Source organism: Lemur catta, chromosome 4 (genome assembly GCF_020740605.2).
Source record: "Lemur catta isolate mLemCat1 chromosome 4, mLemCat1.pri, whole genome shotgun sequence".
NCBI classification, from domain to species: domain Eukaryota; kingdom Metazoa; phylum Chordata; class Mammalia; order Primates; family Lemuridae; genus Lemur; species Lemur catta.
In genome coordinates this window covers 19,459,598-19,473,159 of record NC_059131.1, presented here as the reverse complement: position 1 = coordinate 19,473,159, position 13,562 = coordinate 19,459,598, and the positions used below count along the sequence as shown (strand labels likewise).

The 13,562-nt window shown below is 47.9% G+C and overlaps 1 protein-coding gene across 1 annotated transcript in view; it reads right to left on the bottom strand.

Moving 5' to 3' along the window:
• Nucleotides 1-5,576: 5,576 nt before the first annotated feature.
• Nucleotides 5,577-13,562, bottom strand: part of DPYSL5 (dihydropyrimidinase like 5) — an 82,659-nt gene continuing 74,673 nt past the window's right edge. The window contains exons 12-13 of the mRNA XM_045549220.1: nt 10,325-10,493; nt 5,577-8,249 (exon numbers count right to left, since the gene is read on the bottom strand). Coding sequence (XP_045405176.1) covers nt 8,164-8,249; nt 10,325-10,493 — 255 coding nt within the window. The 3' untranslated portion in view covers nt 5,577-8,163. The remainder of the gene's footprint in view (nt 8,250-10,324; nt 10,494-13,562) is intronic.

Here is a 13,562-nt window from a genome sequence, read left to right as displayed (position 1 = left end):
ACTTCCATGGAGTTCAAACCAGACAATACTAATAGATGGTATTAGAAGTCCAAAGAGCAGTTATCCTGGTGGGGGACAGTGACAGGAAGGGGGCACAAAGTGGGCTTCTCAGGTGCTCTGATGTTCTGTCTCCATCTGGGTTTTCACTTTATAAAAATTTATCAAGCTGGAGACTTAGATCTTATGCACTTTTTGTATATCCATTACACTTGAAGTAAAACATCTGAATTGAGAAAAAGGATACATCCCAAAGCACAAACTCAAACCTTTATAACTTAGAAAAGAGACATCTACCAGGCCACACTGGGGAAAAATATAACAATAAAGCCTGGCTGTTGGAAAACTCAATGTCTGAATCAACCTCAGCAAATCCCACATGTGGTGGCTAAAATACCCTTAATGGGGCCTCCAGTTTTTCTTTTCTGTGGACACCAGTTCTGCCAGACGACTGCAAGATGGGGGTAGGCCCTCGAAGCACTGCCACAGAAGTCTCCTTCCCTTTAGGGCCCCCAATACCCGTGGTCTCTCCCAAGAGAAGTTGCTCTCCAGTGGCTTCTGCTCTCTAAGCAGTAAAGGGATCAAAGACTGTCCCCAGGAGAAGTCTATCTTACTGACACTAACCTCTCCAGTGTCTGGAAACTTGGCATCATTGGGAACTGATCAAAAGCGAGTAACTCCCTTCAGGGTACACCTGGACTACAGAACTTCAGAGGATAATTTCAAATCAAGAGTTCCAATAAAGCAAGAGACAATGAGCAGATGATGAAATTTAAATATGCATAATTGTAAGCAACCGTTTTTAGTATGAGGCGATTTTGGGTTTACAGGTAAGGAATCTTTGTCTTCAAAGGGGCTTGAAGGCTGTAGTTCACATAACCATGTTGTCAATCTATCCAAAGAAAAATGGCGTTCAGAACTTTCAGGGTCTCAAGAATGATAGTTTGCTTTTAATAATAAAAATATGAAGAATTTGCATTTCAAGGAAAATATTCAATGGATCTGTGTGATTCTAGCTAGAAAGACAGTATGATAGCATGAGTGTATTTCTGTAGAACTAGAAACTATGAAAACCAAGATTTTTTAAACCAAATTTTTAGCATAGTCTTAAACTCAAAAAGAAAAATTCCTGATAGAAACAGGTCACAGGCCAAAGAATAATAAAAGGCAAAGACCTTTCTAGAAAATTGAAGTTGACTTAGGTTTTTCCACCCTCATTATTGGTAAGAGAATCATTTATAATTCTTATTGTTTTAAGATGTCATTTTTCAAATTTGAGAATTCAGTATTAGCTGCCTTTCAAATTCCAAAGGTGATTAAAACCTAGTGTATAATGAAGCTGAGAAATTTAACAAGTTAATTTAAACAAACATAAAATTTTGTTTTCTCCCTTTGAGGTGATAAATCAATGCAGAATGAGAAACCAGGGATTTTGGATATGGCATCATTGATTTCAATAAGAATTTGAGTTTCATAGCTAGAAAAATTCCAAAGGAGAAAAAATTAAATTTCTGCACTAAAATTAATAGCTAAAGTTTTTTTAAATGTAAAATGTGGGATTTTGATAATAGTGTAGGATATTGCTACTGAAGTGTTAAAATTGGAAAACCATGTCGTTTTACCAAATCATTCAACAAAACTCACATAATCTGAAATTATGTAAATCAATAGAGAAGTTTCAACTTAACTTTCTGGGTACCTTAAAAGAATAATATCTGGTATAATTTCTGAACAATTGCTTATTAATTTTACCTGGTTAGTCTCTGTTTTTTCCTAGAATTTCTGATTGGGTTTTGGAAGTTTGAATTCAAATAGCATTAAGGTAATGGATACTTGTTATTCAAAGGCTCCACAAAGTCAGTGTTATGTAGTTAAAATAAAACTACTCTGTGTTTGCATGTAAATGTGTGCACGTGTGTGCGTATGTGTGTGTGTGTGTGTGTGTGTGTGTGTGTGAGTATAAAGGCCTAAATTTTGACCCACGAGTAGGATTTCAGATAAAACCTCAAGAGCTTGTATTTATGAGACTATTTCTTATTAATCTTGTGGCATTCTAAGATACTGGTATCTTCTTGGTCCCCCATTATCAAATTAAAAATTTTATAACTGATCCTGAGTTTTAAAAAAAATTCCTAACTGGGAGAATCATTTAACAAACACCTGAAAAACTTAGTATAAAAATACATAGTATATTTAGTCGCTTAATGAAGTTACTGTAAAAAGAAGAGCTTATAGCTCATAAAAGGGAACCATAAAGTTCAAAAATTTGTAACAGACTTTAGCCAGGTGATCAAGGTCAACATCATCATTAAAGGTCATTCTGACAGTACACACCCTTGATGCGAGGTGATGAACACAGCACTTCTATGGTCTTCCTCCTAAAACTCCTAACAACCACCTAACCATTTGAGAAAAACATAAGATAAATTCCAACAGAGGAGTATTCTACAAAATATCTGAACAATATTCCTCAAAACTTGTCAAGGTCATCAAAAACAAGGAAATTCTGAGAAACCATCACAGCCAAGAAGGGCCTCAGGAGACAATTAAATGTAACGTGGTGTTCTGGGTGGGATCCTGGAACAGAAAAGGGACATTAGGTGAAAACTAAGAAAGTCTGAATCAAGTACGGACTTTAGTTAATGATGATGTATCAATATTGGCTCACTGATTGTAACGAATATGCCATACTGATGTCAGATGTCACTACTAGGGGAAGCTTGGTGGGGAGTGTATGGGAACTCTGTACTATCTCCAAGTTTTCCGTAAATTAAGACTTTTCTAAAAAATAAAGCCCATTAAAAAAAGCTAGAATTTAATTTAAAAAAAGATACAATTTAAGTTAAAATTTAAAGAAACTTTAATATACAAAAGATCTAATTTATTCAAAAAATTTACATGGAGGCAGAATTCCCTTGGCTAGAACTGATGCGTATGTATCAACCTTGCACTAATAACTATGTGCTCAGTTGTTGCAGACGACCAGATAGCGGTGGAGTGAAAACGTGCTACACCAGAGATTTGGGCCACTTGGGCGGCGCTGGCAAGCAGACTGTTCTCGCCTCCTCTGGGAGTGGACTTGTCATCAGGAAAAGACTTGAAGCTAAAGCCCAGTGAGAACTGAGAATTGGCAGAAAGGATAGAATTCAGAAAATAAAGGTTTTAAAGAATCAAACCCATAGTATTAAAAATTTTTGTATTAAGAGGGAATCTGTGCATATTTGGCATTTTATGTATTTCTGTAAGAAAATTTTGGCCTGGTAGAGCACCTCATAACTAATTTAAAATGTGTAATTTAAAAGATATGATTTGACGTTGAAATCTTACTAAATTTATGCTTAGCATCGAAACATCTAAGAAGACTAACTCACTATATTTATGTTTAATTTATTAGATCGGTAATAATTATTTTGCACTTAGGAAAGGTACTTAAAAAGGAAATAAAATTTTAAATGTCATTTAAAATGTTGTAAGTTATTTAAGCTCATAAATGGAATCAAAGGCCCTTAAAAGCAAATGACAGAATTTAGTGGACGAAACTTTTAATGGGATTAATAAGGTCTATAAGGTCCACTGGAAAGCTTAGAAAAGCATCCCGAGGCCTTCACCACCCTGTGGAATCCACGGTGCTGAGACTCGCCAAGCCTCCAAGAGCTTGCTGTGGCATCTGGTCCCTCTAGGTATAAACATGTTGTTTGTAAATCCAAAAGGGGAAGAAAGTAAAGTACTCAGCTTCCATCCTCAGACAGTACCAAGTGTCAACAAAATGCCAGATTCTTTAGTGTTCTACTGGAAAAGCACTAAGCGCCTTTTCAAACATACGTTATCACAACACTGTCAAACAGACGTTTATTAACTTAGGACTCTAAGGTCTACTGCCCCTGCATGTCATGAGGTTTCTTCTTCATACCTGGGGTGTCTGTCATGAGACCCTCTGTCCTCCACTGACCACAGGCAATTCTAAGTATTAAATTGCCCTGGTTTGCCCCGGACAATCCTGGTTTAAGTCTATTGCCCCATATAATTATTAATAGAGCCCCCATTCACTCTCACCCAGCTTGCAGCTGTACATATAAGTCAACCTGTGATTCTCTGATGGCTGCCTAGCCTCTGACTGGTTCAGGTTTCCCCAAATGCAGATTCTCATAAATGATCAAGCCTTATTTTAAAGTCTCAGTCTGTGGTCTTTTAGTTTTCTACAACTACATACATACAAAGGCATCCTGTGTCTTCCTGGGTATCTTTTATTTTTTCTCTGTAGGCTGCTAGATGCCATGCACATGGCGTGCCAGATGTGCGGCCATGTTATTTTCTTTCATCCAAACACTTACAATGGATTTTTGGCAGTTAATCCAATTCTGGTGTGCTCCCGTGCTATGGGAAATAGGGTAACAGAGACACTGGCTCAATACATCCCAGGGACTTGGCATCCATCTCAAGCTGGCCCACAGTGCTCACGCCTGGCTTAGAAGCCACCAGGGCTTGTACACACAGCCCATTTCATCACAGCCAAATGCATGGTCCCAGCCGCAGTGCTTGAGTATTTCAGTCACATTTGTAGATGGGCTGCTCATTTGATGAGCGTTCCCCTGCCACCAACAATATTCCCTCTTCAGGGTTTTGAATTTTGAGGTTAGGAAATAAGTACAAGTGACCCCACAGTACTAAAAGCAACAATTTCATTCACTCTTCAGTGTGATCTTATGAGGCCCTAGTTCCAGCAGCAAAGCGCTCTGCTGAATGGAGAGAGGGCTGTGGGCTTCCAAAGTGGCAGCCAAGACAATCGGTGACTCAAGGTATGTGGGAGCGGGAGTAGTTTTTCCCTTTTGTATCTAATGCTTCCTCCTAATTATTTCTGTTTCAGATGACTCAGCAACCTTGTCCTGGGGAATCTGCCACCAAAAACCTTGGTTCTGTTCCCATCAGAAATTCTGGGAAGAAAAAGCACGGTGAATCGCTCAGGAGAGAGGGCTGACTGGTAGCTGTTTGCCACTGAGGCTCCTGTCCCTCAACATATTTTTTTAATCTCCAGACCCTACTCAGGTGTCCCAGTGAGCTGCCACCCAATGGGAGTGACGAACAGAGCTGAGTTTTCTTAGTACTGAAGGCTCGCCCCAGCCACGGTAGACATCCCCTGCCAGACTCCCTCTTCTTTGAAGAAACACAACAGAGACCAAGTGAGAAGTAGCTACAGTTTAATACAAACCTGCACCAGAACACAACGTGTCGGGCTGTTTTGTTTTTGCCTCAAACAGGTGGCCAAAGCACAGGACCATGTGTCGTCTTGGTTGACACAATCTTAGCACCATGACATTTACAGAAGAGTGGGAAATCGCTGGGCGCTGGGGAGCTGGCGGCTCCTCTCTGACCCCAGGCTGTGCCTGCCGCCTCAGGAGCTGGAGGGGCTTTGGGTTTCTGCGTGGTTCTGCGGCTTCCGGGTCAGTATCGGAAAAGCCCTCATCACGACACTGGCTTGACAGAGACCTACTGTGGACTCCTAGCACTACGCACACGCACACACACGCACACACAGTAGCACAATTTTCTGGCAACTTAACCCCACAAACCTAGAGAGCAGCTAAGGCAAGAACAACAGTATTTATTCAGCAAGTACAAGACCAGTTTGAGAGCTGCATTCAGTGCAACCAGAGACCCTTTTTATTCCAACCAGGAGGCAGTGACGGAGCTGGTGATGGAGCTGGCTGGAGCTCTGCACGGGGCACGGAGTGGGTGGTGGGGGATGGCCGCTCACTTGGCTCCTTGAACCTCCTGATTTCCATCTAGAAGCTCCTGGGTGAGGGTAGGGTCTATGTAAGGGCTAGGGGTGGATGAAATGCAAGGTCTACAGAGGACCACTCCAAGATGTGGTCTCCCAGCGCCACGATCACGCATCTCTTGGGTGGAGGCACTCAGGGAAGGTAAAGCTGTCTTGGCCCAAGCAGGGACACTCTGCCCAGATGGCCACCACCACTGCTTGGCTCTTTGGCATCTGCCCAAGGCTCATGACTCAGCGAGGGATGAAAGGGATAAAAGTGATGTGCACTGCACCAGGAGTCAGCATCACAGTTTCTCTCATCCATGGTAGCTTTCCCAAGCCTGAGTCCCTACCTCCTGTCCCCATGGCTGCCACCTGCCATGAGCCCCTTCCCTGTCTCTGTTCCCTGGGTTACCACCTCTGTCCTCTCAGCCCCTGAGTGAGGAAAGTGGAAGTGAAGGGAGAAGTGAGGGTGTGGATGCAGCTCAAACCACGTGGCAAGCCCCCAACATGGGACTAGTCTTGGCTCGAACAAAGAATATGCATTAGTTTGTTTACAACAAAGATGTTGAAAAATCTATCTACCTGTGCAAAAGCAGAAGGCCTACCAGGGAGGTAAGTCTTCTAGTTGGTTAAATCCTCAGGTAGGATCTACAATAGATGTCACCCCGTGCCGCCTCTCCACAGTGGGGGCAGACAGCACGGATGCTTCTGGGGTCAGAGGGCCTAAATTTTGTGGGCTTCAGTTTCCTCATCTGTAAAATGGGAAGAATCACACATGCTCCATCGTCATGAGGGCCAAGTGAGAGGCCATATAAGAACGTGGTCTGAAAACAGGGAAAGCACTATAGAAATGTGCAGGGTATGACCATCAGTCAAGAGTCCAGGAGTCTCATGCAAGCCTGGGGTGCTCAAACCATATGTGCAACATGAAATCACTTCCCGAGGGGCAGGCAAGGCCTAATAAGGGGAGGCGGCTGATCACTTGGGGTGGATGGAGATCACCTAGCCTCTAGTGTTTCCATGGAAACATCAGTGGAGGTACAGGGGCAGGTAGGGCCCAACTGGACGTGGGAGGAGCTGAGGCCACAGCCGGTGAGGGCGTGGAGCTGACTGCAGGAGACCACAGCACCTGTGCAACAATGCGGGTTCTGCAGCCGGGCTCCGCGGGCCTGGAGTCTCCCTCCCTGGTGTCTGGTGAGCCCCTCTCCCACTCCCCCTCTCTCAGCAGGCATGAGGCCTCTTGCCAATCACACGGAGGAGAGGAGCGCTGGGCCTCTGTCCAGAAGGGGGGAGCTACAGGAAGTTGTGTGTGTGTTTGCGTGTGTGTGTGTAGGGGGGGTGTTAGTGCTGGGAGTGACCAAGGACAGAGACAGGCAAGGTCACCCTGCTGCCTGTAGGGCCAGCATCTCCAGGGCTGGCATGCCAGGCACCCTCTCGGAATGTGGGGACCTAGACTGGGAGGGAAGGGGAGGGGAAAGGCCTGGGCCGGGGCCTCTGGCAGCCCGGAGGACCCCAGGTGGGGAGAAGAGGGGCCCGTGAGGCAGCCCCCACCGTCTCTGCCCTGTGCTGTCTGGTTGGTGTCGAGTGCAGCATCTCCTAAGGACCACATCTACTCCTGTTGCTATTCTATGCTAGTGACACGAAGCACCGTTATTTTTCACAGGATGCACAAACAAGTCAAACCAAACCACTGCGCAAACCAAACGTGCAAAACAAAACCATTTACACGCGCCTGGCACCAGCCTTGCGCCCCACCCAGCTACCCTTCTGGGCCTGTGACTCCCAGAGGGCGTGGGTGGGGAGTGGAGGAGGCTGGCAAAGGGCACAGGGTGTCCCAACCACACCCACACCCAGGGTGTCCCAACCGCACCCACACAAGGCCAGAGGTGAGTCGGGAGGACGGGAAGTCCTGGGCATGGCTGGGAAGCTGACGCCTGTCTGACTTGGGAAATGTCACCACGGGGCCTAAGGGAGTGGGGGAGGAGGCCTTGACTTTTCAAACACTCTGCTAAAGTGCTCTGGACAACCGGCAGGTCAGCCAGGGGGCAGGGCACTAAAGTCTGGGCTTTCCCAAAGCCAGCGCATGGAGGCAGCGTGAGAGGAGGGGCTGGCCAGGGCTCTATGCAGTGGGCTCTGTGCATAGTGTGGGCTTCCTGGGCCCCAGAAAAGCCCGCCGAGGCCAAGGCAGGAAAGGACCAAGCAGGAGGAACACATCTCAAAGTGCCTGTTAGGGTTGGCTCGAAGCACAGTGAATCACATTTCAGACATGGGAGGGCTCCCGGGGTCCTGGGGCCCCCCTCAGGTGGTGTGCTGCCCAGCCCAGCCTCTCCTGCCCCCTGCAGCTGTGGCCGAGGGTGCGCGGGCTGGCGGCAGTGGTGCATCCTCACGTGGGGGGCTGGGCAGTGCCTTTACCAAATGCCACTTGACCTGCCTCCGGGGGGAGCGAGGATCCGAGCCGAAGCTCGCTTTGGAACATGGTCATCGATCTGGGAACCTGCAGGGAAGGAAGCACAGAGGGTGAGCGGGTTCTTGGGCCTGGGTGACAAACCACAGCCATCATCTGCTGGGGGCTCACTATGTGCAGGGGCTGAGTTAAGCCCTGTGTGTGTGTTATCTAATTTAGTCCTCAGAATGCCATCCCATTTTACAGATGAGGAAACTGAGGCTCAGGGGCTTAAGTCAGTTGCCCTGTGTTACAGTGTGTAAGTGCTAGAGCCTGGATTTGAACCCAGGTTTCACTGATTCAGAGCCTACGTTATTAACTGCCCCACTATGCCAACTTCACTGCTCCCCAGCCTGGCACACGGCCTCTCGCCACGCATGCAGGCCCTGCACCAGCCTGTTAGCCTGCGGGCCCTGGTACGTGGACCTCAGTGAGTAAGAAAGACAGAAAAAAGGGAGGGTGCTCTGTTGTTTTAGAAAATCAAAGAACCGTATCTGAAAGGCCCCACATCTTGAAACCCCAAAACTTAGTAAGAAAGGGAGGGTCTGGTGACCTGGAGGGCACAGTGGGACACTCCTCAGCCTTTCCCATGGATAACAGACAAGATCTGCAGTGGAGGGGTTGCTGTGTCTGAGGGGCCTTCTGCCCAGTCCTGGCTCTTGTGTGGGAACAGAAGAGGCCACTGGCCAGCGAGGGCCCCACGGCTCTGGGGTCTTGCTGCTGCAGGGACGGCCATGTCCAGGCAGCTGTGGGAGTCCCTTCCTGCGGGGCTGGCAAGGCCTGAGCCTCCAGGAACAAGGCCTCTATCCAAGGGTCCCTTTCTGACTCCTGGCATTCAAGTCCCATCATTGGTGGGAGTGGCAGCGGCCCTCAGGGTGGGGGCCATTATTTCAGCAATGAGATTGGCTCTGAGAGGACCCCTCCCCCCAGGCTACCAGCGCCTCCAACAGGAACCTCGTGTCTTCTGGGCACAGGGGAAGCTCAGCAGGCAGGCCCCGGGCCCGCAGCAGCCCCTGGTTTCGCCCTCTGCCTCTGCCTCTGCCTCTCGTCTGAGGATGGTGTGTGTACAGGTCTCACCTCCCCAGCACATTCCACACGCCGGGTGCATGGACCTGGCTCCTGCTTCCCCTGCTGTGCCTGCTCGAGCCCAGCCTTAGAGCCAATGCTCCGTCCCTCTCCTGGCCAGTCCTGAAGGCGGCTCAGCTGTGTTCAGGGACACCCAGGCTCTCTACCCCTCCAAGTAGTGATGACAGTTTCCACTGAAGCTGCCTGAGGCCCTGGTCTCTGCTTGTTCTCCACTGAGGGTCCCCGTTTATGAGGGAATGACCCCCACCCCTCAAATCCCGCAGAGCACCTGAGATATGTGTTGTTGACAATAATAAAATCCCTGTGCACAGACAGCCACCACCTAGAGGAGCCCAGGGCTGGGCGTGTTGGTGGGAGGGGCAGGAAAGAGCAGGTCTTGGCATTAAGAACTGGGATAGGACATTTCCAAGGAACTCAGATTCTGTGGATGGACTGGGGCCAGGACATGACCCAAGGGACAGAAAGATAAGAGAAGAAACTGGGAATCAGAGGTCACGAGAGAAAATATTTTACTGCAAATTAATGAGGTCAATATAATATAATTCCCAGTGAAAAAGAAGGTGACCACAGGGCAGGGGTGGAGCTGAGTGTGGAACAGGAGGGAGGACAGGGATACAGAACAGCAGGATGGGACGCTGCAGAGAGGCTGTGAGGCTTGGGCTGTGGGGGGTGGTGACAGGGGGAGTCAGGGTGCAGTCCCATGAACCACACAGGGCTGACCCTCTTGAGCTCAGATCACCTCTGGGGCACCCCTGTGTGCATGGCCCTCAAGATGTTTCAAGGGACAAAAATATCTGAACTCAAAAACCATGGGAGAGCCATGGCCTGTTGGAGTGGGTGGTGCCCATGGACAAGGAGAGCTCCCTGTCCCCACTAATACTGGAAACAGCACTCGTCAGTGGACATGGGCTGGGGGAGGGAGGACATGCAGGGGAAAAGCAGGACTAAGTCCCACTGCCTGGGTGGGCCCTTCCTCCCCCTACCCCTGCCTTTCCTCCCCTGCCTGCCCCTCCTTCCTCCTGCCACGCCCCGGCTCTTACCAGAGAGGCTGAAGCTGGATTCATGAAGGTCCCGCATGCCCCCGTGTCGGGTGACCGGCCGGGTAGGAGTGTCTGCAAGTGGCGTTCCCATCTCTTTTTTCCCAGGATGCACAACAACAGCGACATCCCCCAGGTAGGGTGTGCGGTCCACTCCCCTAACCTTTAAGGTCTAGTGAGGGATGGAGGAAGAGCAAAGGGAAAGGATAACACTGTCAGAGCCAAGTGACATGACTGCAGCCTCCTTGGTGGCCAAAAGGACTGTAGACGCTGCCACTCTACTCAGGACCCAAGTAACTGCAGGCGACAAAGCCTTCTTACACCTTGAGCCCAGAGGCTGGAGAATTCTTTTCTTATACCTCCTAAATAGCATGTGCATGTGTGTGCATGTGTGTGCAAGTGTGCGTGTGTGCGTGCGTGTGTGCACATACAGAGAGGACATACCCACTGGTTCCCAGTCAGCACGGGTGGAACCCTTACCCAGGTAGCAGGCAGATTCCTGAGGTGCTCAACCTTCCAGAGCACCCCCCTACGCAGAGCAATGTTATCTCCTCCCTTAGGTTCCCAAGAGGCCACACCCTTCACTGCGGCCTGACAACTTTGTGGGAACAGAGGCTAAACGTAGCCCACCTGGAGAGGAGAGTCCCCCAGCAGCAGGGGGGGTATACCGGGTAATTCTGTACTCACAAAAGCAGAAAAGTTAAGAGCCTATGTTCTGCAAGAGCCTATACTGCCTGGGCTCCAATCCCAACTCTGCCACTTGTAAATTGACCTTGGCAAGTGACCTAACTTTTCTGTGGCCATTTCCTTATTGGAACAATAATATAATAGTACCTACACAAAGAGTTGTGTGAGATCAGATGAGCTAATATATTTGAAGCTCCTAGAACTGTACACAGATACAACACGGAAGTACCAGCAGTCATTACTACTGCAGAGGTCGTTTACGGCCCTGCGCCATGTTAAGCAGTGCTGCTGCGAGGAGGAGGGAGTGTGGAGTGTGCTGGAGTGTCCGAAGGAGCAGTATAGACGATCCACTCACCAGCACCCCTCAGGGACATAGGCTCAACCTCCTTGTTACTCGACACTTACTGAAAATCTTGTTGAGAGAAACAACAGATATGGAATGTTCTTCCTAAATTTTTTTCTACCAACTTATTTCCTTATTTTTCCTCTCTTAGATGTGGGGAAGAGAGGAATAGCCAACATTTCTTAAGCAGTTCTGGGCTAGTGCTGTTCTAAGGACTTTCCATGTGTTAATGCATTTAAGTCTCACATGACTTTATGAGGGAAGTGTTGTCACTAACCCATGTGCATAGGTGGAAGCTGAGGCCCAGAGGGGTTAAGCAACTTGCCCAAGGTTGCACAGCTGCTAAACAGTGGGGCCAGGTGTCAAGCCTGGCTCTGGAGCTTGCTGGTTCAATACCATAATGCATTTCACAACCTCCGGATGCTACAAAAAGAAGGGAACATTGTATTTATTACTGATTCCAAGGCTTACTCAGCCTTTCTCCAAAGTTGTGTCTTGTTCTTAATAAAATACCTTCCCCATGGATCTGTCGTCTTTTGACTTTGCCAAACTTTGTATATTGTTTTGCAAAAATAACCCCATCTGCTTCAAGGGCCTGAGTTCTTTCTAGAAGTCGTGAGCACAGGCACTGGAGAGCAGATGACCTGGTTCCGTGCTCTCGGCTTTCCACACCAGGAAGATGGCTTGTGTAGCTTCTGGGCTAGCATCACCTCAACTTCGCCACCAGAAGAAGGGCTTTCTCCCTCCGTTTCTTCAGCAAATTTCCTGGAAGTGCTCGGATTGGGCCAGCTTGGGTGGCATGTCCCACATCTCCCCATGGTTGACTGGATGAAGATTAGAAATTGGCAGCTTCACTACAGCCCAAGGTCGAAGTGGAGGAAAGAAGCTGTTGCTCAAAAGGCCAGACACACTATTCCCAGAGTAGGCAGGTTGCCGGGTAGACCAAACAGATGTTCAGCACCACCCCCAGTGGGCGGAAGTTCAGGCTCCTTAAACTAAAGACAGTTAAGGACTAACTGGTCTAACCAGGCCCTCACATATGCAGTAACTTCCGGCTCTCTTGCAGTCAGCTGAAGTGCTGCATTCACAAGAGAGCGGGAATCTCTTCACAACTGCAGCTTTTCCTTTGTAGTACGTCTGGGAACAGGTGGGTAGATTTCCTACCCAATGTGAGCTGCAAAGCATCCAGTCTGTGCCTTTTCCTCCAACCACTCCTTATAATGGCCACGAGCTCTGGGGAAGCTTCCTTCTGATCGGGTCCTGGAGCTGTTGTCCCCCACGGTGGCTGGCCCAAGCAGTGGTCTCCTGTGAATTGCTATCTACCTGACATTTTTGTGAGGCTGGATTTTCGAGGCTTGAACCACTTTCTCTGCCCTCTTTTGACCCTATTTCTGGACTTAAAGTATCATTTTGGGATGGCCACAGACTGTTGGCAGATATTCTTTTTTTCAAACTCAGATAAAATTCATATAACCATAAAATTCACCATTTTAAAGTGTACAATTCAGTGGTTTTTCGTATATTCACACCATCACCACTGTCTAATTCCAAAAGAAACCTCATACTTAATAGCAGTCACTCCCCATTCTCCCCCTGTCCCCCGAGCCCTAAGCAACCACTAATCTACTTTATATGGATTTGCCTCTTCTAGACACTTTATATAAATGGAATCATACAATATATGGCCTTTTATGTCTGGTTTTTCACTAAGCATAATGTTTCAAGGTTCATCAAGTTGTATGTAGCGTTTATCTGTACTTCATTTCTTTTTTTTTTTTTTTTTTGAGACAGAGTCTCACTTTGTTGCCTGGGCTAGAGTGAGTGCCGTGGCGTCAGCCTAGCTCACAGCAACCTCAAACTCCTGGGCTTAAAGTGATTCTACTGCCTCAGCCTCCCGAGTAGCTGGGACTACAGGCATGAGCCACCATGCCCAGCTAATTTTTTCTATACATATTTTTAGTTGTCCAGATAATTTATTTCTATTGTTAGCAGAGACAGGGTCTCGCTCAGGCTGGTCTCGAACTCCTGACCTCGAGCGATCTACCCGCCTCAGCCTCCCAGAGGGCTAGGATTACAGGCGTGAGCCACCGCGCCCGGCCTGTACTTCATTTCTTTTTATGGCTGAAGAATATTCTGTTGTATGGATATACCATGATCTATCTACTCAACAGGTGACGGACATTTGAGTTGTTTCCATTTCTTAGCCTTTAT